Consider the following 26,808-nt stretch of genomic DNA (forward strand, 5'->3'; position numbering starts at 1 on the left):
TGATAAATTGCTCTTTTTATTATATAATGACCTTGTTTATCTCATTTCACAGTTTTTGGCATAAAATCTATTTTATATAATAGAGACACTCCTCTTCTTGTTTCTATTTGGATGGAATACCTTTTTCTATCCTTACACTCTTATTCTGTGTGTATCTTTAAAAGTGAAGTGAGTCTCTGTAGGCAGCATATAATTGGGTCTATTTTTTTATTCAGCCAATCTATGTTTTTTAATTGGAGAATTTAACATTTACATTCAAGGTAATTATTGACATGTAAGGACTTACTATTGCCATTATGTTAATTGTTTTCTCTTTGTTGTGTAGATCTTTTTCCTTTTTTCCTTAAGATGATTTTCTCTAGTGGTATGTGCTTTGATTTCTTACTTTTTTATCTTTTGTGTATCTTGTGTAGATTTTTGCTAGTGGTTACCTGGAGGCTGATATAAAAATCTTACAGTTATAGACTACTTTAAGCTGATAACAACTTAATTTTGATTGAATAAAGTAACTATTCTTCCACCCCAACATTTTTTGATGTCATAATTTATATTTTTTATATTGCATATCCCTTAACAAATCATTGTAGCTGTTATTTGTGATAGTTTTCCATTTTAATATTCGTTCTAAAGATAGTGATTTACACACCACAATTACAGTATTATTCTGAATTTATGTGATAACTTTTGCCAATGACTTTCACATTTTCATGCCATTAATTTAGCAGCCTTTTCATTCAGCTTGAACTCTCTTTAGCATTTCTTATAAGTCAGATGTAGTGGTAATGAAATCCCTCAGCTTTTGTCTGGGAAAGTCTTTATTTCTTCATTCCTGAAGGACAGCCTTACCGGATACAGGATTCTTGGTTGACATTATTTTCTCTTCAGAACTTTGACTATATCATTCCACTGTCTCCTGGCCTGTAAAATTTCTGCTAAGAAATTGGCTGCTAGTCTTATTGGAACTCCGTTACATATGTTAATCTTCTTTTTCCTTGCTGCTTTCATGATCCTCTTTGTTTTTTGACAATTTGATTATAATATATCTTGCTGTAAATATTATTTGGATTGAATCTGTTTGTTTGGAGACTTTTGACGTTGCTGTACCTAAATATTTATCTCTCCCCAAATTTGGAAAGTGTTATGCTGTTTATTTCTTTTTTTTTTTGAGACGGAGTCTCGCTCTGTCGCCCAGGCTGGACTGCAGTGGCGCGATCTCGGCTCACTGCAAGCTCCGCCTCCCGGGTTCACGCCATTCTCCTGCCTCAGCCTCCCGAGTAGCTGGGACTACAGGCGCCCGCTACCACGCCCGGCTAATTTTTTGTATTTTTAGTAGAGACGGGGTTTCACCGTGTTAGCCAGGATGGTCTCGATCTCCTGACCTCGTGATCCGCCCGCCTCGGCCTCCCAAAGTGCTGGGATTACAGGCGTGAGCCACCGCGCCCGGCTGTTTATTTCTTAAATAAGCTTTCTACCCCTTTCTGTCTCTTCTCCTTCTTGAACTCTTATAACTCAAACATGTGCTCTTTTGATGCTGTCTCACAAATTCCATATGCATTCTTCATTACTTTTCATCCTTCCCCCTAACCCCATGACTACATATTTTCAAATCACATATTTCAATTCAAATTCTTTTGCTGCATCAATTCTGTTGTTGTCTATCGCATTTTTCATTTCATTTATTTTTCAGCTCCAGAATGTTGGGGTTTTAAAATATAAGTTCAATCTGTTAAATTTCTCATTTTGATTGTTTACTGTTTCCATGACTTTATTGAATCATTTCTCTGAATACTTTTGAAGTTTGCTGAGCTTTCTTAAAACAATTCTTTTGAATTCTTTATCAGGCAGTTTGTATATTTCTTTGGGGTTAGCTACTAGATTATTGTGCTCTTTTGGTGGTGTTGTGTCTGTTTTTTTTTCTTTTTATGTTTCCTGTTGCTTATGTTGGTACCTGTGCATTTGGTGGAACAGTCACATTTGCAAAACTCATGGGCTAGTTTCACTGTGGAAAGACCTTCCTCTCCATGGAATATAAGACCATTTGCTGACTGAGGTGCAGTAGTTCTGGCACCAGCTCTGTCAGCAGAGGTTGGTGTTGACAAAGGTGGCAGGGCTCCTCAGTGGTCAACACTGTGGATGTCCACAGTGCCAGCAAGGGTTGTTGGGGTCTTCAGAGACAATGGCTGAGGAGATCCTCCTGATCTCTTTTCTCCCACTAGGGAAGTTATAGCTGAAAGGGTATGTCTTGGCACTGGGTCTGGTTTATGGGCTGTCTTGCAGTAGTGACAGTACCAGTATTTGAGTGGTACCTGTGGAACAGCCATGGAGCTGAGGCCTGAAGCATGAGAACATGTGGAGAGTCTGTTGCTATGAGATCTGGGAATTAATGGCACTGGTGCCTGGGGCACAAGCAACCCTCCTACAGTAACAGTATGCAAGCCACAGATGCTCTGGAGCGGCTGGTAGAGACAAGAATGGGAGCACAGACACGCACAGTGTTAGAGAAGCTCTAGGAGTCAGGGCAGGGCCTCGTTCTCTATGGTGACTGAGCTGTTCGCTTGAGGCACAGGCACCCTGTCTGTCATGTTGGTAGCAGCTTTGGGCTACAAATGCTTGTGCAGTAGCCAGGGAACCAAGAATGGAAGCACAGGTATACACAGAGTTAGCATGGCTCTAGGGTTAGGATGGAGCCTAGTTATCCATGCGGCTGAACTGGTGTGTAGAGTATGGACTCTAGGGCCCAGAGTACAAACTAGCTCACTATGGCAGTCGCTACAGTGTCTGAGACAAGGGTGGGCCCAATGCAGCCATAGAGCCTGAGACTGGAGCTTGTGGGCTCTTATGAAGTGGCTGCAGCTCCAAGATTGAGGTATGTACGGGGTTAGAAGAAATGGTGGTTCCTTTCTTAAAGTGTCTCAACAGCAACCACTTCTGGGGGTAGGGGTTTTTAGGGATGTGCATTTCCTTTTCTAAGGTTCTCCAGTAGGAATGACTATCTGATACCTCAGTGGCAGGAGATGCTGGTATCCTCTGTAAAGCAGGTCACTGTGACCACAGTAGTTCTGCTGTGTGGCTCATACCAAGGCCTCCACCTTTGTTCCTAGACATCTCCTGGTGTATTAAATATGCTGATCACAATCCTTTCTGTGTGGTTATTCTCCATTATTGTGCTCCACTGTATTGCTGCAGATCCTATAATGGGCCCTTGCACTCCCTCTGGGTTGTTTTGGTATGTCAATAGTTGTATTTATTTATTTATTCTTTTTTTTGTGTGGGAAGATAAAGACTGGTATCTCCTAGTATGCCCTCTTGGTGAAGACATGCTGGACTGATATTTCAGTGGCTTTTCATTCATGTTTCCATTTAGTTAAGTGTTATGTGAGCAGCCTTTATTTTGCTCTGTGTCTTTGCTTGAATGGGCTGTTGGGAATAAAGAGTGTTCAGGATGAATTCAGTTGCCTAGTTGTAATTCCTGAATACATAAGAATACGTAAAGTTTGTGCAGCATGTAGAACTACAATATGTCCTCAATGTTCTCAATAGGTTCTTGGAAACTGACTTAAGTGAAATAATGTACTGTATGCTACGACACTTAACTCGTTTCTTTCTTTATTATACTTTAAGCTCTGGGGTACATGGGCAGAACGTGCAGGTTTGTTACATAGTTATACACGTGCCATGGTGGTTTGCTGCACCCATCAACCTGCCATCTACATTAGGTACTTCTCCTAATGCTAGCCCTCCTCGAGAGGCCCCACTGTGTGATGCCCCCCCCACATTCCCCCATGTCCATGTGTTCTCACTGTTCAACTCCCACTTATGAGTGAGAACATGTGGTGTTTGGTTTTCTGTTCTTGTGTTAGTTTGCTGAGAATGATGGTTTCCAGCTGCATCTATGTCCCTAAAAAGGACATGAACTCATCCTTTTTTATGACTGCATAGGGTTCCATGGTGTATATGTGCCACATTTTTTGTATCCAGTCAATTATTGATGAGCATTTGGGTTGGTTCCAAGTCTTTGCTATTGTGAACAGTGCTGCAATAAACATACGTGTGCATGTGTCTTTATAGTAGAATGATTTATAATCCTTTGGGTATATACCCAGTAATGGGATTGCTGGGTCAAATGGTATTTCTGGTTCTAGATCCTTGAGGAATCGCCACACTGTCTTCCACAATGGTTGAACTAATTTACACTTTCAGCAGCAGTGTAAAAGCATTCCTATTTATCCACATCCTTTTCAGCATCTGTTGTTTCCGGACTTTTTAATGATCACCATTCTAACTGGCATGAGATGGTATCTCATTGTGGTTTTGATTTGCATTTCTCTCATGACCAGTGATGATGTGCTTTTTTTTTCGTGTTTGTTGGCTGCATAAATGTCTTCTTTTGAGAAGTGTCTGTTCATATCCTTTGCCCACTTTTTGATGGGGTTGTTTTTTCTTGTAAATTTGTTTACGCTCTTTGTAGATTCTGGATATTAGCCTTTTGTCAGATGGCTAGGTTGCAAAAATGTTCTCCCATTCTGTAGGTTGCCTGTTCACTCTGATGGTAGTTTATTTTGCTGTGCAGAAGCTCTTTAGTTTGATTAGATCCCATTTGTCAATTTTGGCTTTTGTTGCCATTGCATTTGGTGTTTTAGTCATGAAGTCTTTGCCTATGTCCTGAATGGTATTGCCCGGGTTTTCTTCTAGGGCTTTTATGGTTTTAGATCTTACGTTTAAGTCTTTAATCCATCTTGAGTTAATTTTTGTATAAGGTATAAGGAAGGGATCCAGTTTTCTGCATATGGCTAGCCAGTTTTCCTAACACCATTTATTAAATAGGGAATCATTTCCCCATTGCTTTTGTCAGGTTTGTCAAAGATCAGATGGTTGTAGATGTGTGGTGTTATTCCTGAGTCCTCTGTTTTGTTCCATTGGTCTATATATCTGTTTTGGTACCAGTACCATGCTGTTTTGGTTACTGTAGCCTTGTAGTATAGTTTGAAGACAGGTAGCCTGATACCTCCAATTTTGTTCTTTTTGCTTAGGATTGTCTTGGCTATGTGGGCTCTTTTTTGGTTCCATATGAAATTTAAAGTAGTTTTTTCCAGTTCTATGAAGAAAGTCAATGGTAGCTTGATGGGGATAGCATCTTGTTTCTATCAGTTACCCTATGGTAAAATTGGTTTCACTATATAGTACTGCAGTTTCCACAAACCTATCAATGACATTGTGTGAGGACTTTATTTAACATTGTAACACAATTAAAAGGAATTCCAATTCTAAGCCCTTGGTTCACACTGGAACACTCCCAAAGGTGTACTGCCTGTTGCAAGAAAAAGAAATAGGCAGTAGAACACTTCTAGGAGATCTTTTCAATCTGATGAGCTTCAGATTCCGTATCTGGTGGAGTATATTCGCACTACTCTATGTGCTAGGGATGGATAATTTAAAGCATTTTTCTTTAAAGTATAATAAGGACATGTGGCAATAGCTATGAGACACACTCCTGGATGAGACGTGAGTAGGCAAGACATTTATTCACTCATGATATATCAGTGCAAAGTGTGCCTACAGTATACAACGTAAACTCACAACTCATCAAAACTAAAACTTTTTACAATGTGCAATACATGTAGGGATATTAATTCAATATATAAATGTCACATGTCTCCCAAATGTCACCCAGGCTTTTTGTTATTTCTTAAAATATACAAGTCAATATTACCAGAGAAAAGAAAAGAAAATCCCATTATTTTATCCTAAACTTATGTATACTTCTCTAAAGATTCTTAGGCTTGTAAGCAATGAGATTTAAGTCTATTTTTAGATGTTAGCATCCTGGACTGACTTACAGGCTGTGGAAACAGAAGACAGAGTGGTCACATGACTAAATGAAATGGGACTGGCTGCTACAAGTGAGGGATAAAATTGAGAGAGAAGAATCTGATTTATATCACTTAGATTTTTCAGTCTCTTAAATATTAACCTATGACTTGTTAGAATTCATATAGTTCTCTCACTTAACCTGTACTATCAGGGTCATTGTTAGGTTTATTAACAATATTTTACTTTGACACAGGAAAACACTTAATAGCATTCAACATATAGGTAAATACCAAAATATCTAGGACAATAATGAGTTATGCATTATACTAATTGTATTCACGCCTTCCTATGAAGTCCACATTTTTAAAAAAATATATTATTGCATATGAAACCACAAACAGGCACTCTGATTTCAGCCCATTCTTAAAACAGTATATACAGTCCTATTAGAGTCAGAGCATACTACGTAGATCCATGCATGGGATCTACAGTGGTGAAGGTCCCAGGTGTACAGCACATATGTACACTTCTATATCAGATCTCTTGGCAGAGGCATGTTTTCTCAGAAGGTGTCAAGGGTCTCCCATGCCAGTGAAAGGGAAACAGAGGGTATACAGATGTTCTGTCCTAGGCCGCTTCTTCAGCAGAACAGTCAATTCCTGCATAAGTAAACTTCTCATAAAGCGTGGTATTCACGTAGGTCTGGAAGAATGAAAATGGTTCAGAGACACAGGCTGCTTTGATTCCACCTCTGCCAGCGGCAGTTACAGCAATACCTTGGTTTTCTTAGTTTGTTGCAACTCATATACTAAGCACTTGGGGGATACTTTTCTGTCCTCAGTCCCTCTGTTGTATTTGATGACTTTCTTCCTAAAATGCATCCCCTTGCCTTCTGCAAGTAAGATTTCATACTGTATCCTCAGTTTCTGAGCTTGCCTTTCTCACAGTGTGTTATTGGTACCTCCTAATGTGTTCAGCTTCTCTAGGGTTCCTTCTTCTGGGTTCCTTCCTGTCTGAACCTCATTTTCACATCTCTCTGTGTGATCTCACCTGCATCTCTAGTTGAATTACCACTTGGGTTTTGATGTATTTCTTTAAACTGTATTTACTTTTCTTTTGACTCCCAGATCGGTACAGCAAACTTACTTCTAGAAATTTTTCTGGAGTTCCTGACCCTCATAGTAACCTGCAGGTCAGGCTCTGTTGTCTACTTGCTGTATGTCCTTGGTCAAGTCACCCACTTCTGAGTCTGTTTCTTCATCTATAAAATGAAAGCGTCAGGCTATATGACTAAAATTCCTTCCAGCTCTAATAGGCTAATTCTGTATGTTATTCTAGTGTGTACGTGACTATATCTTGTATAGAAATCTTATTTCCCCCCAAAATTGTAACTTCTTCAAAGTCGCAGGGGTGGAGGGACATCCTTTGTTTCTATAATACTTAGGGCCACGCCAAGAAGAACTTCTTCAATTGTTTCAGTGTTTTTTATGAACCACCCTGGGCACATCAGGTATTCCAATTAAAGATCTCCTGCCTGACTTTAATACTTACCTTTCGCTCCTCTAACATTCTGTTTAAGGACACCAATATCTGGGCAAATGATGGCCTCTCATAAGGCTTCTCCCGCCAGCATTGTCTCATTAGATCATACCTTCGAAAGCAAAGAATTAAAGGGTTAATTCTATAACTGTGCTTCAGTCCTAGGCAGGGCAGGAAAACAGAGGAGAGAATGAAGCCACCCAATGCATGGTTATGAAGCTTAACCAAAGTACAGCACCTAGCAAGTTTCTATGAGGCCTCCCACCTCCCTAAGCCAGTCTCATTTCAACTCCCCATAGATTTAGTTCCTACCCTCGGTACTGTTTCTGCAGGACCTTGGTCTCAGCTATTGCAATCATCTAGAAAGAACTGGGTATGTGTCTAGAGCAGCATTTGCCTTGGAATGCTGCATATTTCAAAATGTTAGTGTCTCTTAAAGGGCCCATGCTCAAACTTGTAAAATGCCACCCATATACAGTCCCTTTAAGAGGCAGGACTTTTAGAAGCACTGTCATTAAAAACAAAAAAAAACGCCTGTTTAACCAGGTGCTATGGACTGAATGTTCATGCCACCCAAAAATCATGTGTTGAAACCATGTGATGGTGTTTGAAGGTAGGTCCTTTGGGAGGTGATCAGGTCATGAGGGTAGAACCCTCATGAATGGGATTCGTGCTCTTACAGAAAAGGCTTCAAAGAGCTCTTTTGCCCCTAGTGCCACGTGAGGACACAGCAGAAAGATGGCCATCTATGAGCCAGGAAATGGCTCATGGCCACCAAATCTGCTAGCGCTTTGATCTTGGATTTCCCAGCCTTCAGAACTGTGAGAAATACATCTCTGTTTTTTATAAGCCACCAAGTTTATGGTATGTTGTTACAGCAGCCGGACATGACTAAGACAACAGGTTTAACACAAAGTTTCCAACTTAATTGACCACAGAACTTCTTTCCCCTTGTATCATGTATTTATATCTTGCACAACATGTGAAAAAACATAGTTTGGGAAACACTGACCTAAGACAGTGCTTACTCAGTTGTGCTCAGAACTACTCTGTTATTAAAATGCAGAATTCTGGAACCTGCCCTAAACTTATAGAATCAATGACTGACAGTGGGGACCAAGAGCCCACATGCTGAACAAATGACTCTGGGGAACCTTATGTGCATGGAAGGCTATCAACCATTGGCGTAGGGTGTCACAGATCCCAGAACAGCTTATACTTTAACATAAGTTTCTTAAATACTAAAAAATCTTCTCACCCCTTATGAAGTGACTCTCAAAAGGTGGAATTTTAGGGACTATGTCTAGTGATGGTCCAACTATGTCCAGGTTTTTCCAGGATGGTATGTATGCTTCTTGCTCCAGTGAGATTAACACCCTCCTTCATTCTTAGAAGTAGCCCCATTTAGACAATAAATTATTTGCTCAACCTAGAGCCTTGCAGTCTTCAAACATGCCAGTTAGCTTCTACCATGGATAGTTCTGGGAATGCTGGTATCACTACAGTTCATTATTCTTACCCTTGGAATAAATCTTACTTTTGAAAGTAATCTTAGCAGAAGCAAGGTTCTAGGCAAGAAAATGTATCTTTATTTTTTTATTATTATACTTTCAGTTCTGGGATACATGTGGAGAACGTGCAGGTTTGTTACATATGTATACAAGTGCCATGGTGGTTTGCTGCACCCATCAACCTGTCATCTACATTAGGTATTTCTCCTAATGCTATCCCTCCCTCCCCTAGCCCCCACCCCCTGACAGGTGTGTGATGTTCCCCTCCCTGTGTCCATGTGTTCTCATCCTTAAACTCCAACTTATGAGTGAGAACATGCAATGTTTGGTCTTCTGTTCTTGTGCTAGTTTCCTGAGAATGTTGGTTTCCAGCTTCATCCATGTCCGTCCAAAGGACAAGAACTCATCCTTTCTTATGGCTGCATAGTATTCCATGGTGTATATGTGCCACATTTTCTTTATCCAGTTTATCATTGATGGGCATTTGGGTGGGCTCCAAGTCTTTGCTATTGTGAACAGTGCTGCAATAAACATACATGTGCATGTGTCTTTATAGTAGAATGATTTATAATGCTTTGGGTATATTCCCAGTAATGGGATTGCTGGGTCAAATGGTATTTCTAATTCTAGATACCTGAGGAATCGCCACACTGACTTCCACAATGGTTGAGCTAATTTCCACCCCCACCAACAAACAGTGTAAAATCATTCCTATTTCTCCACATCCTCTCCAGCATCTGTCATTTCCTGACTTTTTAATGATTGCTATTCTAACTGGTGTGAAATGGCATCTCATTGTGGTTTTGATTTGCATTTCTCTAATGACCAGTGATGATGAGCTTTTTTCATATGTCTGTTGGTTGCATAAATGTCTTCTTTTGAGAAGTGTCTGTCCATATCCTTTGCACATTTTTTGATGGGGTTGTTTTTTTCTTGTAAATTTATTGAAGTGCTTTGTAGATTCTGGATATTAGCCCTTTGTCAGAAGGATAGATTGCAAAAATTTTCTCCCATTCTGTAGGTTGCCTGTTCACTCTGATGATAGCTTATTTTACGGTGCAGAACCTCTTTAGTTTGATTAGATCCCATTTGTCAATTTTGGCGTCTGTTGCCATTGCATTTGGTGTTTTAGTCATGAAGTCTTTGCCTATGCCTATGTCCTGAATGGTATCGCCCAGGTTTTCTTCTAGGGTTTTTATGGTTTTAGATTTTAGGTTTGTCTTTAATCCATCTCGAGTTAATTTTTTATAAGGTATAAGGAAGGGGTCCAATTTCAGTTTTCTGCATATGGCTAGCCAGTTTTCCCAACACCATTTATTAACTAGGGAATCCTTTCTCCATTGCTTGTTTTTGTCAGGTTTGTCAAAGATCAGATGGTTGTAGATGTGTGGTGTTATTCCTGAGTCCTCTGTCCTGTTCCTTTTGTCTATATATCTGTTTTGGTACCAGTACCATCCTGTTTTGGTTTTTGTAGCCTTGTAGTATAGTTTGAAGTCAGGTAGCTTGATGCCTCCCGTTTTGTTCTTTTTGCTTAGGATTGTCTTGGCTATGCAGGCTCTTTTTTGGTTCCATATGAAATTTAAAGCAGTTTTATCTAATTCTGTAAAGAAAGTCAATGGTAGCTTGATGGGGATAACATTGGGCAGTGTTGCCATTTTCACAATATTGATTCTTCCTATCCATGAGCATAGAATGTTTTTCCGTTTGTTTGTGTCCTCTCTTATTTCCTTGAGCAGTGGTTTATAGTTCTCCTTGAAGAGGTCCTTCACATCCCTTGTAAGTTGGATTCGTAGATATTTTATTCTCTTTGTAGCAGCTGTGAATGAGAGTTCACTCATGGTTTGGCTCTCTGTTTGTCTGCTATTGGTGTATAGGAATGCTTGTGATTTTTGCACATTGATTTTTGTATCCTGAGACTTTGCTGAAGCTGCCTATCAGCTTAAAGAGATTTTGGGCTGAGACAATGGAGTTTTCTACATATACAATCATGTTATCTGCAAACAGAGACAGTTTGACTTCCTCTCTTCCTATTTGAATGCTCTTTCTTTCTTTCTCTTGCCTGATTGCCCTGGCCAGAACTTTCAATCCTATGTTGAATAGGAGGGGCGAGAGAGGGCATCCTTGTCTTATGCCGGTTTTCAAAGGGAATGCTTCCAGCTTTTGTCCATTCAGTGTGATACTGGCTGTGGGTTTGTCATAAATAGCTCTTAATATTTTGAGATACGTTCCATCAATACCTAGTTTACTGAGAGTGTTTAGCCTGAGGGGGTGTTGAATTTCCTTGAAGGCTTTTCTCCATCTATTGAGATAATCATGTGGTTTTTTTTTCATTGGTTCTGTTTAGATGATGGATTATGTTTATTGATTTGCTTATGTTGAACCAGCCTTGCATCCCAAGGATGAAGCAGACTTGATCATGGTGGATAAGCTTTTTGATGTGCTGCTGGATTCTGTTTCCTAGTATTTTATTGAGAATTTTTGCATCAATGTTCATCAGGGATATTGGCCTGAAGTTTTCTTTTTTGTTGTGTCTTTGCCAGGTTTGGGTATCAGGATGATGCTGACCTCATAAAATGAGTTAGGAAAGATCCCTCTTTTTCTATTGTTTGGAATAGTTGCAGAAGGAATGGTACCAGCTCCTCTTCGTACCTCTGGTAGAATTCGGCTGTGGATCCGTCTGGTCCTGGACTTTTTTTGGTTGGTAAGCTATTAATTACTGCCTCAATTTCAGAACTTGTTACTGGTCTATTCAGGGATTCGACTTCTTCCTGGTTTAGACATAGGAGGATGTATGTGTCCAGGAATTTATCCATTTCTTCTAGATTTTCTAGTTTATTTTCATAGAGGTGTTTGTTTATAGTATTCTCTGATGGTAGTTTGTATTTCTCTGGGATTGGTGGTGATATCCCCTTTATCATTTTTGTTGCATCTATTTGATTGTTCTCTCTTTTCTTCATTAGTCTGGCTAGCGGTCTATTTTGTTGATCTTTTCAAAAAACCAGCTCCTGGATTCTTTGAAGGGTTTTTCGTGTCCCTGTCTCCTTCAGTGCTGCTCTGATCTTAGTTATTTCTTGCCTTCTGCTAGTTTTTGAATGTGTTTGCTGTTGCTTCTCTAGTTCTTTTAATTGTGATGTTAGGGTGTCAATTTTAGATCTTTTCTGCTTTCTCCTGTGGGCATTTAGAGCTATAAATTTCCCTCTGCACACTGCTTTAAATGTGTCCCAGAGATTCTGGTATGTTGTGTCTTTGTTCTCACTGCTTTCAGAGAACATCTTTATTTCTGCCTTCATTTTGTTATTTACCCACTAGTCATTCAGGAGCAGGTTGTTCAGTTTCCAAGTAGTTGTGTGGTTTTGAGTGAGTTTCTTAATCCTGAGTTCTAATTTGATTGCACTGTGGTCTAAGAAACTGTTTGTTATTATTTCCGTTCTTTCGCATTTGCTTAGGAATGTTTTACTTCCAGTTATGTGGTCAACTTTAAGTGTGATGAGGTGCTGAGAAGAATGTATATTCTGTTGATTTGGGGTAGAGAGTTCTGTAGATGTCTATTAGGTCTACTGGGTCCAGAGCTGAATTCAAGTCCTGAATATCCTTGTTAATCTTCTGTCTCGTTGATCTAATATTGATAGTGGGGTGTTAGACTCCCACACAATAATAGTGGGGGACTTTAAGTCTCTTTGTAGGTCTCTAAGAGCTTGCTTTAAGAATCTGGGTGCTCCTGTATTGGGTGCGTATATATTTAAGACAGTTAGCTGTTCTTGGTGCATTGATCCCTTTACCATTATGTAATGCCCTTCTTTGTCTCTTTTGATCTTTGTTGGTTTAAAGTCTGTTTTATCAGAGACTAGGATTGCAACCCCTGCTTTTTTTTATTGCTTTCCATTTGCTTAGTAAATATGCTGCCATCCCTTTATTTTGAGCCTATGTGTGTCTTTGCACATTAGATGGGTCTCCTGAATTCTCCTGAATACAGCACGCCAATGGGTCTTAATATTATAATGTGTGAATTTGATCCCGTCATTATGATGCACTAGCTGGTTATTTTTTCCATTAGTTGATGCAGTTTCTTTGTAGTGTCGATGGTCTTTAGATTTTGGTATGTTCTTGTGGTGGCTGGTGCCAGGTTTTCCTTTCCACGTTTAGTGCTTCCTTCAGGAGCTCTTGTAAGGTATGCCTGCTGGTGACAAAATATGTCAGCATTTGCTTGTCTGTAGAGGATTTATTTCTCCTTCAGTTATGTAGCTTAGTTTGGTTGGATATGAAATTCTGGGTTGAAAATTATTCTCTTAAGAATGTTGAATACTGGCCCCCACTCTCTTCTGGCTCTTAGGGTTTCTACAGAGAGGTCTACTGTTAGTCTGGCTTCCCTTTGTGGGTAACCTGACCTTTCTCTCTGGCTGCCCTTAACATTTTTTTCTTTCATTTCAACCTTGGTGAATCTAATGATTTATGTGTCTTGGGTTTGCTCTTCTCAAGGAGTGTCTTTGTGGTGGTCTCTGTATTTCCTGAATTTGAATGTTGGCCTGTCTTGCTAGGTTGGGGAAGTTCTCCTGGGTAATATCCTGAAGAGTGTTTTCCAACTTCATTCCATTCTCCCCGTCACTTTCAGGTTTGGTCTTTTCACATAGTCTCATATTTCTTGGAGGCTTTGTTCATTCCTTTTCATTCTTTTTTCTCTAATCTTGTCTTCATGCTTTAAGTTTATCTTCAATGTCTGATACCCTTTCTTCCACTTGATCCATTCAGCTATTGATACTTGTGTATGCTTCATGAAGTATTCGTGCTGTGATTTTTAGCTCCATCAGGTCATTTATGTTCTTCTCTAAACTGGTTATTCTAGTTGCAATTTGTCTAACCTTTTTTCAACGTTCTTAGCTTCCTTGCATTGGGTTAGAACATGCTCCTTTAGCTTGAAGGAGTTTGTTATTGCCCACCTTCTGAAGCCTACTTCTGTCAGTTTGTCAAACTCATTCATCCAGTTTTGTTCCCTTGCTGGTAAGGAGTTGTGATCCTTTGGAGGGGAGGAGGAGAGGCATTCTGGTTTTTGGAATTTTCAGCATTTTTGCAGTGAATTTTTAGCATTTTTGTACTGGTTTCTCTCCATCTTCGTGGATTTATCTACCTTCAGATGGGGTTTTGGTGTGGAGGTCCTTTTTGTTTATGTTGATACTATTCCTTTCTGTTTCTTACTTTTCCTTCTAATAGTCAGGCCCCTGTGCTGAAGGTCTGCTGGAGTTGGCCGGAGGTCGACTCCAGACCCTGTCCTGCCTGGGTTCGTCCCAGAGGGGCACCTGCCAGATGCCAGCCAGAGCTGTCCTGTATGAGGTGTCTTGACCCCTACTGGGAGATGTCTCCCAGTCAGGGAGCACAGGGGTCGGGTCAGTGACCCACTTGAGGCAGTCTGTCCCTTAGCAGAGCTCAAGTGCTGTGCTGGGAGATCCACTGCTCTCTTCAGAGCTGGCAGGCAGAAACGTTTAAGTCTGCTGAAGCTACACCAACAGCCACCCCTACCACTAGGTGCTTTGTCCCACGGAGATGGGAGTTTTATCTATAAGCCCCTGACTGGGGCTGTTGCCTTTCTTTCAGAGATGCCCTGCCCAGATAGGAAGAATCTAGAGAGGCAGTCTGGCTACAGTGGCTTTGAGGAGCAGTGGTGGGCTCCACCCAGTTCGAACTTCCCTGTGACCTTTTTTACACTGTGAGGGGAAGCCTCAGTAATGGCAGATGCCTCTCCCCTCACCAAGCTGGAGTGTCCTCCCCCAGGTCAACTTCATACTGCTGTGCTTGCAGCAAGAATTTCAAGCCAGTTCCACATGGTGGAACTTCGGCTCACTTCTTGGCACCTGCCTAATCCTTCAAATCACCACAGGGTTATTCCTAGCCATACACTTCAACCGCCTTCTCATCGATGGCCCACATCACCCGAGACGTAAACTATGGCTGAATCATCCGCTACCTTCACGCTAATGGCGCCTCAATATTCTTCATCTGTCTCTTCCTGCACATCGGCCGAGGCCTGTATTACAGCTCATTTCTCTACCCAGAAACCTGAAACATTGGCATCATCCTCCTACTCACAACCATAGCAACAGCCTTCATAGGCTATGTCCTCCCATGAGGCCAAATATCCTTTTGAGGAGCCACAGTAATTACAAACTTAATATCCGCCATCCCATACATCGGAACCGACCTAGTCCAGTAAGTCTGAGGCGGCTACTCAGTAGATAGCCCCACCCTCACACGGTTCTTTACCTTTCACTTCATCATCACAGCCTTAACAGCCCTCCACCTTCTATTCCTACAAGAAACAGGATCAAATAACCCCCTAGGCATCCCCTCCCACTCCGACAAAATTACCTTCCACCCCTACTACACAATCAAAGACATCCTGGGCCTATTCCTTTTTCTTCTCACCCTAATGACACTAGCACTGTTCTCACCAGACCTCCTGGGTGATCCAGACAAGTACACCCTGGCTAACCCCCTAAACACTCCACCCCACATCAAACCCGAACGATATTTCCTATTCGCCTACACAATTCTCTGATCCATTCCCAACAAACTAGGAGGCATCCTAGCCCTACTGCTATCTATCCTCATCCTAGCAGTAATTCCTATTTTCCACATGTCCAAACAACAAAGCATAATATTCCGCCCATTGAGTCAATCACTTTATTGATTCCTAGCCGCAGACCTCCTCGCCCTAACCTGAATCGGAGGACAACCAGTAAGCTATCCCTTCACCATCATCGGACAAGTAGCCTCCGTACTATACTTCACAACAATTCTAATACCAGCCACCTCCCTAATCAAAAACAAAATACTCAAATGAACCTGCCCCTGTAGTATAAGCTAATACACCGGTCTTGTAAACCGGAGACGAAGACCTCCTTCCAAGGACAAATCAGAGAAAAAGTTCTTGACTTCACCATCAGCACCCAAAGCTAAGATTCTAATTTAAACTATTCTCTGTTCTTTCATGGGGAAGCAAATTTGGGTACCACCCAAGTATTGGCTCACCCATCAACAACCGCCATGTATATCGTGCATTACTGCCAGCCACCATGAATATTATATAGTACCATAAATACTTGAACATCCATAGTACATACAAAACCCATCCCACATTAAAACCTCCTCCCAATGCTTACAAGCACGAACAGCGATTGGCTCACACAACTACCGAACATTAACCCTATCTCCAAAGACAATCCCCAACACCTAGAATATCAACAGACCTGTGCATCCTTAACAGTACATAGCACATACAGTCATTTATCATACTTGATAAATGACTTATCTTATCTTAGCTTGATGGGCTCCACTGAGCTAGACCACTTGGCTCCCTGGCTTCAGCCCCCTTTCCAGGGGATTGAATAGTTCTTACTTGCTGGTGTTCCAGGTGCCACTGGGGAATGAAAAGAAACTCCTGCAGCTAGCTTGGTGTCTGCCCAAATGGCCACCCAGTTTGGTGCTTGCAACCCACGGCCCTGTTGGCATACGCACCAGAGGGAATCTCCTGGTCTGCAGGTTGCAAAGACTCTGGGAAAAGGTTAGTGTCTGGGCTGGAATGCACCATTCGTCATGGCACCATCCCTCCTTCCCTAGGAAGGGAGTTCCCCGACCCCTTGCACTTCCCAGGTGAGGCTTCAGCTCACCCTCCATGGGCTGCACCCACTGTCTAACCAGTCCCTATGAGATGAGCCGGGTACCTCAGTTGGAAATGCAGAAATCACTTGCCTTCTGCATTGATCTCGCTGGGAGTTGCATACTGGAGCTGTTCCTATTCAGCCATCTTGCCAGCCCGAAAATGTATCCTTCTTAATGAACAGCTTTGAAATCTTTATCCCCAAGGATAGTGTTGTATGTTTAAAGAAAAACTTCACGAATTTGTTTCAGAGCTTTTCTGCATTTGTTGCCCTTCCTCATTTCAACCTTCCCAAGAGTCATTAAATTCCTCCTAAATTTCTATGCCTGTAAAGCTAATACTTCTTGTGTATTACATAACAGTATCAGTATTAGGTGAATAAAAGGGGAGGGGTTCCTATTTGGGATCTCTGTGTGTAGGTGTTTGTGTATATGTGTATACCGGCTGACTTTGCTAGAGTCAGCTGGCCCCAGAAACACACAGGGGGAAGGTAAGAAAAAATAGCCCCAGGATGAGGCCTGACTTACACCTCATCATCACAGTTCAGGGGCTTCTCCAGTCTGTAGCCCTGGGGCAGCTTCTCGTAGAGTTCTGCACAAGTCATCCCGCAGTAGGGTGTGCCTCCTGGAAGACAAACAGTGCCACTCTAAGTAAGTCCTCTCTGGCATGAAAAGCAATGCTTCCTGTCCAGGATTTCTGAATATAAGGGGCCAGGAGGAAGACAGGGTATGTCAAGAGAGGGGGGTGAGCATCCTGCATGCCTCCCTTGGCAAACTCACCGCACATCAAAGCTGGGCTTACACTATAGACTATGCTAAAGCATGATCATTGCTTCAGGGGAAGGAACCACCACAGGCTTCCTTAGTGCCTGTTCTAAGTCTCCCCACACAAAGCACATCTGTTATACCAATAAGATTAACCTTTTTTTCTCATTGGAAGTCCATAGTTTTGTAACTCATATTTTAGCAATGATAGTTATGGCCAGTTTTTTAATTACAAAAGCCATGCATGTTTATTGTAGAACAGTTTTTTTAATTTTAAGTTCTGAGATACATGTGCCATGGTGGTTTGCTGCACCTATCGACCCATCATCTAGGTTTTAAGGCCCACATACATTAGGTATTTGTCCTAATGCTCTCCCTCCCCTTGTCCCCTACCCTCTGACAGGCCCCAGTGTGTGATGTTATCCTCCCTGTGTCCATGTGTTCCCATTGTTCAACCCCCACTTATGAGTGACAACATGTGGTGTTTGGTTTTCTATTCCTGTGTTAGGATGATGGTTTCTAGCTTCATCCATGGTCCTGCAAAGGACACGAACTCATTCTTTTCTTTTTTGTGGCTGCATAGTATTCCATGGTGTATATGTACCACATTAAAAAGCATGAAGAACAAATGTTATTACCTTTCTGTGTAGTGCCTTCCAGTTTTTTAAAATATGCAATATTGATAAAACTAGGATCAGGGTATATATGAAATTGTTACATATTTTCACATGCTATTAAATGGCTTTCAAAAATGTGACTTTTAATAGCTGCATAATCTAAGAGTTTTAGAAGTTAACCTGGCAACTTGTACAAGCGGAGCCAATTAATATATAATAAAGTTCATATAATAAAGTTCATGGCCTCCAGGTCATTAGTGTTAAATATGACATTAGGTATAAGGCTTTTAAAAAGAAAAATATGGGAATAAATACACTATGTTTCTATTTCCAAGTCACATCTGGTAGAACCACATACAAATGGCATCATGTGGAATTATGCAGCAAGGGAGTGCTAGAGGCTTCCACTTACTTTGCCTAGAGTCTCACCTGGTAGATAAACATAGATACTCACCTAAGCTAACAATCTCCCATAGTAACACACCATAGGACCATCTGCAGGAGGGACAAGTGTGAAACCAACAATCAGCAAACAGAGTCACCACTCATTTTCCTGCCCCAAAAGCCAGGGAGACCCACCCTTTCTGAGAAAAGGAGATGTTAAATGTCTACATCCTAGGATAGGCCCTTGCACACAGTGTAGGTTTCTCTCCTCTTAGCTCAATGGAAGGGTTACAACAAAGAAACAGTGTTCACTTTGCCAGAGCCGCCAAATCACTTTAACTAGAGACTACAAGGTGGTACTGTCCAAAACAGATGAAATTTGTTGTGGAGCTTGACAGATCTGAGTTAAATCCAATCTCTGCCACCCAATACTTATGTGACCTGGAAACAGTTGCTGAACCTCTTGGGACCTCTTAGTGTATTCTTCCAAAAGTGGGGACAATAATCCCTGCCTCAAAATTATGCAGAGAAACATAAAAAGCACCTTGCATACAGTGAGGACACAGCAATTGCCCACCCCCTCCTCATGCCCAGACATCAGCAAAGCCCCTTGGACAAGTCACCACCACCCTCGGGGCCTTGGTTTTTCCTCCTGGAAATGGGGTACAAGGCAAGATGACCTAAATCTCAAGCCAATCCTTCCTTTCACCGCCAGCCTCTGATGCATCACTGCAGGCTGCAAGCAGAGACGACCCCCCACTGTCTGGCCTTATTTTGTCCCCAGCAGCTATTTTGGGTTGCTTCCTCTGATCTAGGTCTGGGAGAGGAGCCACAGGAAGGCGGGTATGTCCCTTCTTCCTGTTGAGTCCGAGAATTCGCAACTTGAAGCACATGCGGAATACACAACTTCAGTATGCAGAGGGAAACCCAAAACCTGCCACAAGTGATTCTGCACTCCTCTGGAAACTGTCTACTCTGTGGCTTTATTCTGTTAATTTATTTCCTGAGCTTTTTAGTTACCTTTGTTCCCGAGAGGTACAGGACATTCCTGTATCTTTTTAAAACCTCTGTCAAATGTATATATTTCTGGGAGGGAAAAAAAATCCCTTGGCAATAAGAAGTTTACTCACACATCACTGTTGGTTGTGTACACACTGTAATTCAGTGACTCGATGGCCATCCAGCGCACTGGGAGCCTTCCCTGGAGAGAACAAAGTGAGATTTCACTTAACTGGGACAGGGTCTTTAAGAGGCTCTCAGCCTGCCTGAGCTGTGGCTCCACAAATGATTGCTGAGTAGACTCAGAAATCATTGCTTTGTGTATGTCCCAGCTACATTTGTTTTCAAATTTCAAAACATGCAAATAGTATAAGTCCTATTTATCTTCGGGGTACAGCAGCGTTATATGAATTGAAGTGTGAGTGTGCACGCATGGTAGTCGGTCATTCCTTATTCACCTTATAGCCCTCAGAGGCGCTCCGAGGTTTGAAAGGGGAGACAGGCATAGACACTGAGTGAGAATTTAACTGTATTAATAATATGGAAAAGGGAAGCAGGGTGGAAAAGGGAAACTGGGGTAGGGTGAAGAGAACAACTACGCCTGGAGATGATGGAGGGAGATTCTCCAGAGGACGGGATATCCCAGCATGGTTCTATAAGATGTTTAGGTGTCATTAGGTAGATGGGAGAGGAAAGAGCATCTCTGGACAAGGGGAACAGTGTACATGTTTAACAGTAGAGATTGAGCTGATTTGTAGCTAGTGTAGTTTATGTTGGGTTTGGAGACATACTGATCCTTTCGATGCCTGGTCCTGACTGCCTCCAGGCTCTCCCCATATCTTGGTTTACTGATCCCAGGCTAGGCAAAATGAGATGTGCCTGGATATTGTAAAGCTTGACTTTAAAGTTTTATTCCTAGTTTCCTCAAAGTCTCTATGATTTGGGGCTCCCTTCCTATCTACTCATTCAAGAATCATAGGGTTGGTCATCGAGAGGTTGATCCCTCCCTCCCAGAGATTTGTCCAGACTTTCACAGTGGCAACTCCACCTACATTAGCCAGTGGGTGGAACAAAACCAGGAGCACTTGAGGGACCTTTCTCAGCTCTCCAGAGCAGGTGTTCTCCTAGGTCATGCATTTATGAGACCAGCCCTGCCCTAGATCCCAAGGACGATTCCTGAACGTGCAATTGTCTCCCAGTTCTTTGTGGAGTGGCAATATTCTGATACATACATTTTTAAACATAAATTCCACATGGTAATTTTGTACTTTTAGGTTCAAGTATGGAAGTATTTTTTCTCACATCTACCTATTTATTGTTCTCCACATCCACACCTCCTCCCTTCACTCTCTGTCCACACCACCCCATCTCCCAGCTGTTATTCTAACTCTCTCTACAGTGTTATCTGCTTTCTTTTTGCCCTCATTCACTCCCAGCCTGCTGGCTTCCAACCTCACACCTCCTAATTGTTAAGTTCCTTGTGCACTTTTTCATTTATTTTTTTATTTGACTTCTTTTGGATCTCGTCACTTCTGTCTACTGTATCACCTCAGTTCAGTCCACCATCATACCACACCTGATGACAACAATCTCTCCTGGTCTCTCTGCCTAACTGATCTCCCTCCCTAATTGTCTGTTCTCTACCCTGTAGTCAGGATGATCATGCTAAATGGCAAATTTGACCGTGTAGTTCTATTCCTTAAAATTCTTTAATGTCCCTATGGTTCCAAGATCCCAAATCCTTAGCTGGAATTCAAGGCCCTTCAGGACTTTATCCTTGCTTCCTCTTCCAACCCTGAATTTTAACTCTCCCTTCCTCTCTGCAATACACCCCCAGCCATAGTGAATTACTTAAAGATCTCCTAAAGGTTTCATGCTTTCCTTTTCCTCTAGGGGTTCTGTATGTACTGTGTCCTCCAGCTCATCCAACTTATTCTCACACCCTCACTGCCTATCTAACATTTACTATGAAACTCAGGATTTGACCTCCTCCAGGAAGCCCTCCTTAACTTCCTTTCAGCTTGGTTCAGTGCACCTTCTTTGTGTTCCCGTAGCACCTGTGCTTTCCTTGCTCTTTGCGTTTATCAACTGTTACAATCCTGAGTCATATGTCTATGAGCTCTTTGAAGGTGGAGACTGTGTCTGACTTATGTTACCCCAAAATCTAGCACAAGCATGAAACATTGTACTAACAAATCCATGATGAGGGGATGGATATATTAATCTATGATAGTGAAACCCCAAATTGCTTAGTATAGTAGTTTGCAGTAATACTTCCAGTATTAAAATCACCCTGGGTAACTTAAAAAAAAAAAAAAAACCCTAATGCAGGGTTCTCACCCTAGACCAATTGAATCAGAATATCCACAGGATAGGACTCAATCATCTGGGGATCTTTAAAAAATGCAGATGCTTTGAAGTACAATGAGAATTGAAAATCTGATTTTAAAATTGGCTGCCAGAGAAGGTAGCCACTGTGTTCTCTAGGAGTGTCTTGCCACACTGCACCTTTCTTGTAGGGAACTTGCTCCTCTCCAATCCTTCTTTCTTCGCCCTTCCCTCAACCTGGCCCTTGCCTCCCCAGCCCCAAGGTGCTAAAGAACACCTTTACCCTGTTTAGTCTATTGTAAGATAGAGTTGAGACCTGATAGGTGCTCTCCCCCTGTAAATAACCCCAATATTGCAGAAATCACTGCCCTTTATGAAACGCCAAGCAAACCAGTGCTAGTCTTGGGAGGCTGAGGAGAGCATCCAAATAGAATGGGTAGATTGTGGAGTTATCCTGTGTTATCCCTCCACCTTCTCACCCAGGGTACCCGCATCCCCCAAGTGCTGGAGTAAAGCAGGGAAAAGGATTTCAGGAAGGAGATTTGAGGACACCAGGTGGTCAGGGAGGAGTTGGGAGAGCTGGAGTAGGTAGGTAAGTGATGGATTCTGCTTCTTTAAGAAAACAAGCCCACCCCTGCTCCAGAGAAGCATCTGCTTTGAGTGTGCCTGAAAAGGTTAGGGAGAAAAGTATCACCTGGAAGCCAGCCCTCAGGGAGGCACACATGGCTTCTGAAAGTGCTGATGTTGATAAGCATGCAGGGCCCTCGAAGAGCCAAAGGGACCCCGCTTCACACTCTCATCAGAAAGGAGAGTGGAAAGATCCAAAATGATTACGTTCACTGTGGTTGTAGCTATGTGAAAGGATGTATCCTGTGGAAGGCAATAAGCCAAAATGAAAAAAATATATATGCCAAGGTGGTGAATTATGGGTGATTTCCTTTCAAAATGTTCTTGAGTATTGTTTTACTTTATCTTCTCAGTAACTAAAATAAGTATGATGGGAAAAAAAGAAGCCTGGAATTAAGAATAAATGCAGGAACCTGAGCCTTGCTAAGAGACAATTTGGTGTGCCCACAAAAGCAAAAAGATTGTCTATATCTCATGACAACTGGAGCCATCCCAGGAAAGCTGGGACCAAGCAATGTTCATCAGACCTAAAAAAGGGAGAGCCATCCACCAGAGTAGATCTGCCAGACACATGGAAAGGCTGCAGGGCTTGTCATCCCTAAGGCCCCTGCATTCTGCCCGCCCAAGGAAAAGAGAGGATGGTGACATTTCATCCACACAGCTGTAACATGCAGGGATGTGGTACTTCTAGGACTATGTGATTCTAGACTGGGCACCAAAAGCAGAATGAATATCTCTCTTCCTCTAAGACTGTATGGTTAGGTTCTCATGCAATCTTGTATTTAAAGATAAAATATTACTGTTTGGGAGAGTGGATTTTATTTGGGTTTGAATAGTGACCATTGAGGTTTCAGTGAAGAGAGAAATCTTAGATGAGCCTGTAGAAGTTATGAATTTCTCTATAGAGCTTCCTGGTCATTTAGAAACCATTTAGTTTGTTTTCTTGACTTTTGGAAAATATGTTAATTTTTTTCCTTGCTGTGTCAGCTGTGCACGAAAGGGGATTGTGCAAGCTCCTCAGAGGTTTCTGAGTGAGATGCCTTGGGGTCTGGACTGGATAGAAACAAGACCCCAAACCACTAGGTTTGAACATTCAATCACTTGGTCACACATGACAGTGCCTTCTTCATTATTAATGCAGATGCTGCAATCATGTTAGGAACCAACATTTAGAAAGAATGTTTCCCAGGGCACACAGTATCTACTGGGACATACAGTCAGATGCTTCAGTCACCACAGAGCACTGACAGTCTCAGAAGCAACATCAGGAGATGGGGGAGTACCTCGGAAAGGATGCGATCAGTGTCTGTGTCTGGCACTTACCATTGTCTTTTTCACATACACCTCTTGACCTCGGGACAATCCAAAATCTGCTATTTTTGCCACATAGTTTTCACCAACTAAAATGTTTCTGGCAGCCAGATCCCTGTGGATAAACTGAAATTTTTGAAAACATTATGTATTTTCAGCCTAATGAAAGCCCCAGGGCTGAAAACTTTGGGGAACAGGAAAGAAAACAATAGTATAAAAAAGGATTTTAAAAAGTCACAATCCAGTTCCCTTAAAGTTCCCCTCCAAAATTCCCTGGTAATGGATTCTGCCAAATGACACACCACATCTTGGCAGAAGAATTTCAGAAAACGAACAAATAAAAAACACAGGTTGTTAAATCCTCCAGCTGTAATGTAGTGTGTCTCTGTTATTACACATTATTTAGAGGCAAACCAGACTAAGAGAGCTTAAGGTACCTCGCTACATATTAGGAAAATTATAAAATTTGCATATATGAAATTAGATAGAAGAAAATTATAAAATTTTCATAATTATGAAAATCGCTAGATAAACATATTGTTAGTATTAATTTTTGTTTAAATAGATGGACTATTCACAGAGAGATTAAAATGAGGGAGATTTTAAGAAGGAGTTAAAGAAGAGAGGTTGACAGACCCTACAAACATATTGAAAATGACTTTAGAGGGAACTCCACAGGAAAGATATCCAAAGCAAAGTCCTCCAGACAAACCTGTTTTTGGCTCAAGTAGTCCATGCCCCGGGCCACATCGGCAGCGAAGTGAAGGAGCTGCTGGGAAGACAGTGTGGACGCAGTGCTATTGGCAATGGCAAATGCTGGGTCCGTCTCCAGCACACGGCTCTTGCGCAGGAAGTCCAGAAGGTTTCCATGGGGCGCGTACTCAATGGCCAGGTACAAGTAGCCTGTAGGGAAGGAAGAGAGCATCGACTCATCAGTGGCCCTGAACAGCTGTGACATTTAAGAGATGTGCTGTGGAAACTGCCTATAAACTCCATTTTGTCTAAAAAACACATCTAGCAACACCACCCAGGGAGCACTGGGGGACAGGAGGAAGACAGGTGACACCCTCCTGCAATACTCAAAAGGGGCCAGGCTGCAACGCTTGGTTTTGCTCCTTCCCACCCCCTCTCCATTCCTACCAAACCTGCACTCACACAGAGGGCTTCCTGAAATGCTTTTACCCACTCAGTAATAACAGTAGAGTGAGTCAAAGCACGCTCTTCCAGATCTCAGACACGTTCTTCACATCACCTTTTCATTTGCATTCCATTTTGATCAAGGAGCTTAGTAACATGAGCCAGGCATGTTATTCTAGTCTGCCTCTAGCTATTCCTGAGGTTGTTATTATTTTTCAACAACTAAATATCCATGTGGAAGGAGCCACAACAGGTAACTTTCTCTCCTGCCTTCTACTCCTCCTCAAAACCCATACTAAGTCACCATATTGCTGATTGGGTCTCTGGCCACCAGAGGTTAGTTTCAAAGATTGCATTTTGCTTCAAGATACCAGAAAACTCAAGCTTTTAGGAAAAAATAAAACAATAGTTCCTAGAAAAACTTATGGTTCATTGTCACTTTTTTGTTCCACATCATTTCTCTTTTTTTTTTAATAAAATGTTATTTGCCCAGTTTTGTTACTTTTGTTTTCTTGGAATTTTTAAAAAATAAATTATCCCCTTGTAAAAATTTTTTTAAAGGGAATTTACTTGCTAAAAACATCGACATTCATGCCTAGTAAAATGTAAAGTTATTTTACTGGTTTTTTTTAAAGAAGAATTTTTTGGGCAAACCATGTTTTTAAAATGATATATGAATTAGAACTTGAAGCCCAGTGCAGTGGCTCACACTTGTAATCCCGGCACTCTGGGAGGCCAAGGCAGATTGATTGCTTGAGCCCAGGAGTTTGAGACCAGCTTGGGCAGTATACTGAGACCTAATCTCTACAAAAAATAAAAATAAAATAAAAATTAGCCAAGCATGGTGGTGCATCCCTGTAGTCCCAACTACTTGGGAGTACTTAGGCTGAAGTGGGAAGACTGCTTGAACCCAGGGATGGGGAGGCTGCAGTGGGCTGACATCGTGCTACTGCACTCCAGACTGGGGTGCAGAGTGAGACCCTATCTCAAAAAAAAAAAAAAAAAAAAGCTTGAAAGATCTTCTAAGAAATTGAAATTCTAGCAAAAAAAGAAAACTAATATTGAAACCTGTTGCACTATAATGAAAGTTAGACCTAAATTATGGTATACATGTGCTTTCTCACATCTTTACTGAATTATTTTAAAATAATTTAAATATGTATTAATAAAGATAAAGGTAAATAATTTACCTTAAATACATATATATACACATATATTCATATATATACACATATTCATATATATACACATATATTCATATATACATATATTCACATATATATACACATACATATATTCATATATATATATATATATATATATTTTTTTTTTTTAAACCGAGTCTCTCTCTGTCGCCTGGGCTGAAGTGCAGTGGCGCGATCTCGGCTCACTGCAACCTCCGACTCCCAGGTTCAAGCGATTCTCCTGCCTCAGCCTCCCGAGTAGCTGGGACTACAAGCGTGCGCTACTACGCCCAGTTAATTTTGGTATTTTTAGTAGAGACAGGGTTTCACCATGTTGGTTGGCCAGGATGGTCTCGACATCTTGACCTTGTGATCTGCCTGCCTCGGCCTCCCAAAGTGCTGGGAATATAGGCGTGAGCCACCACGCCCGGCCTATCTTAAAATTTTAAGAGCCAACTATGTGCTAATGTGATGACGAGCAAAATTTTAAGGGATATATTTTTGTTGTTGCAGTTTTTTTCCCACCAAGGAAGCTGCATTAATATCATGGTTTATTCTCTCCCTAAAGACCAACTGCAACCAGATGAAGTAAACGTAACCTCAAGATTTTATTGTCCTCAGAATAAAACAAAAGCTGAAACTTAGAACTGGATCAACTGGCCATTTCTCTTCTTATCTCCTCCTAGTGCAAACTGCCTGGATCCCTTAAGAGCCAGCATTCGCTTAGATCTGCAGTGGGGTCAACGCTAAAGCCTCAGCACAGTCTTCTTTGTAGTTTTAGCCTTTTTCCAGAAAACTGGTTTAGTCTGTCCACCACGGCCACTTGGCTTCCTGTCATAACACCACTTTCCCTGGGCATCCAGAGAATCCTTGCCCTTTTGTACTGTGTCATTTGTAGGGTTCGTACAGAAAGTCAGGCGGGTTTTAAGAACACTCACCATGTTTGTG

At 41.6% G+C, this 26,808-nt stretch overlaps 1 protein-coding gene and 1 long non-coding RNA gene across 6 annotated transcripts in view; one reads left to right on the forward strand and one right to left on the reverse strand.

Moving 5' to 3' along the window:
• Positions 1 to 26,808, forward strand: part of LOC117981663 (uncharacterized) — a 111,936-nt gene that overhangs the window by 23,236 nt on the left and 61,892 nt on the right. The gene's annotated exons all lie outside the window — the stretch shown is intronic.
• The window catches only part of TEK (TEK receptor tyrosine kinase), a 122,537-nt gene continuing 101,227 nt past the window's right edge, over positions 5,499 to 26,808 (reverse strand). For all 5 annotated transcript variants that reach the window (XM_034967271.4, XM_034967272.4, XM_008956111.5 and 2 more), the window contains 7 exons: positions 24,252 to 24,442; positions 23,552 to 23,665; positions 19,405 to 19,475; positions 18,345 to 18,385; positions 17,037 to 17,133; positions 7,363 to 7,462; positions 5,499 to 6,513 (listed from right to left, as the gene is read on the reverse strand). In XM_034967271.4, the coding sequence (XP_034823162.1) occupies positions 6,439 to 6,513; positions 7,363 to 7,462; positions 17,037 to 17,133; positions 18,345 to 18,385; positions 19,405 to 19,475; positions 23,552 to 23,665; positions 24,252 to 24,442 (689 nt within the window). In that variant the 3' untranslated portion in view covers positions 5,499 to 6,438. The remainder of the gene's footprint in view (positions 6,514 to 7,362; positions 7,463 to 17,036; positions 17,134 to 18,344; positions 18,386 to 19,404; positions 19,476 to 23,551; positions 23,666 to 24,251; positions 24,443 to 26,808) is intronic.

The sequence above is a fragment of the Pan paniscus genome, chromosome 11 (assembly GCF_029289425.2).
Source record: "Pan paniscus chromosome 11, NHGRI_mPanPan1-v2.0_pri, whole genome shotgun sequence".
NCBI classification, from domain to species: Eukaryota; Metazoa; Chordata; class Mammalia; order Primates; family Hominidae; genus Pan; species Pan paniscus.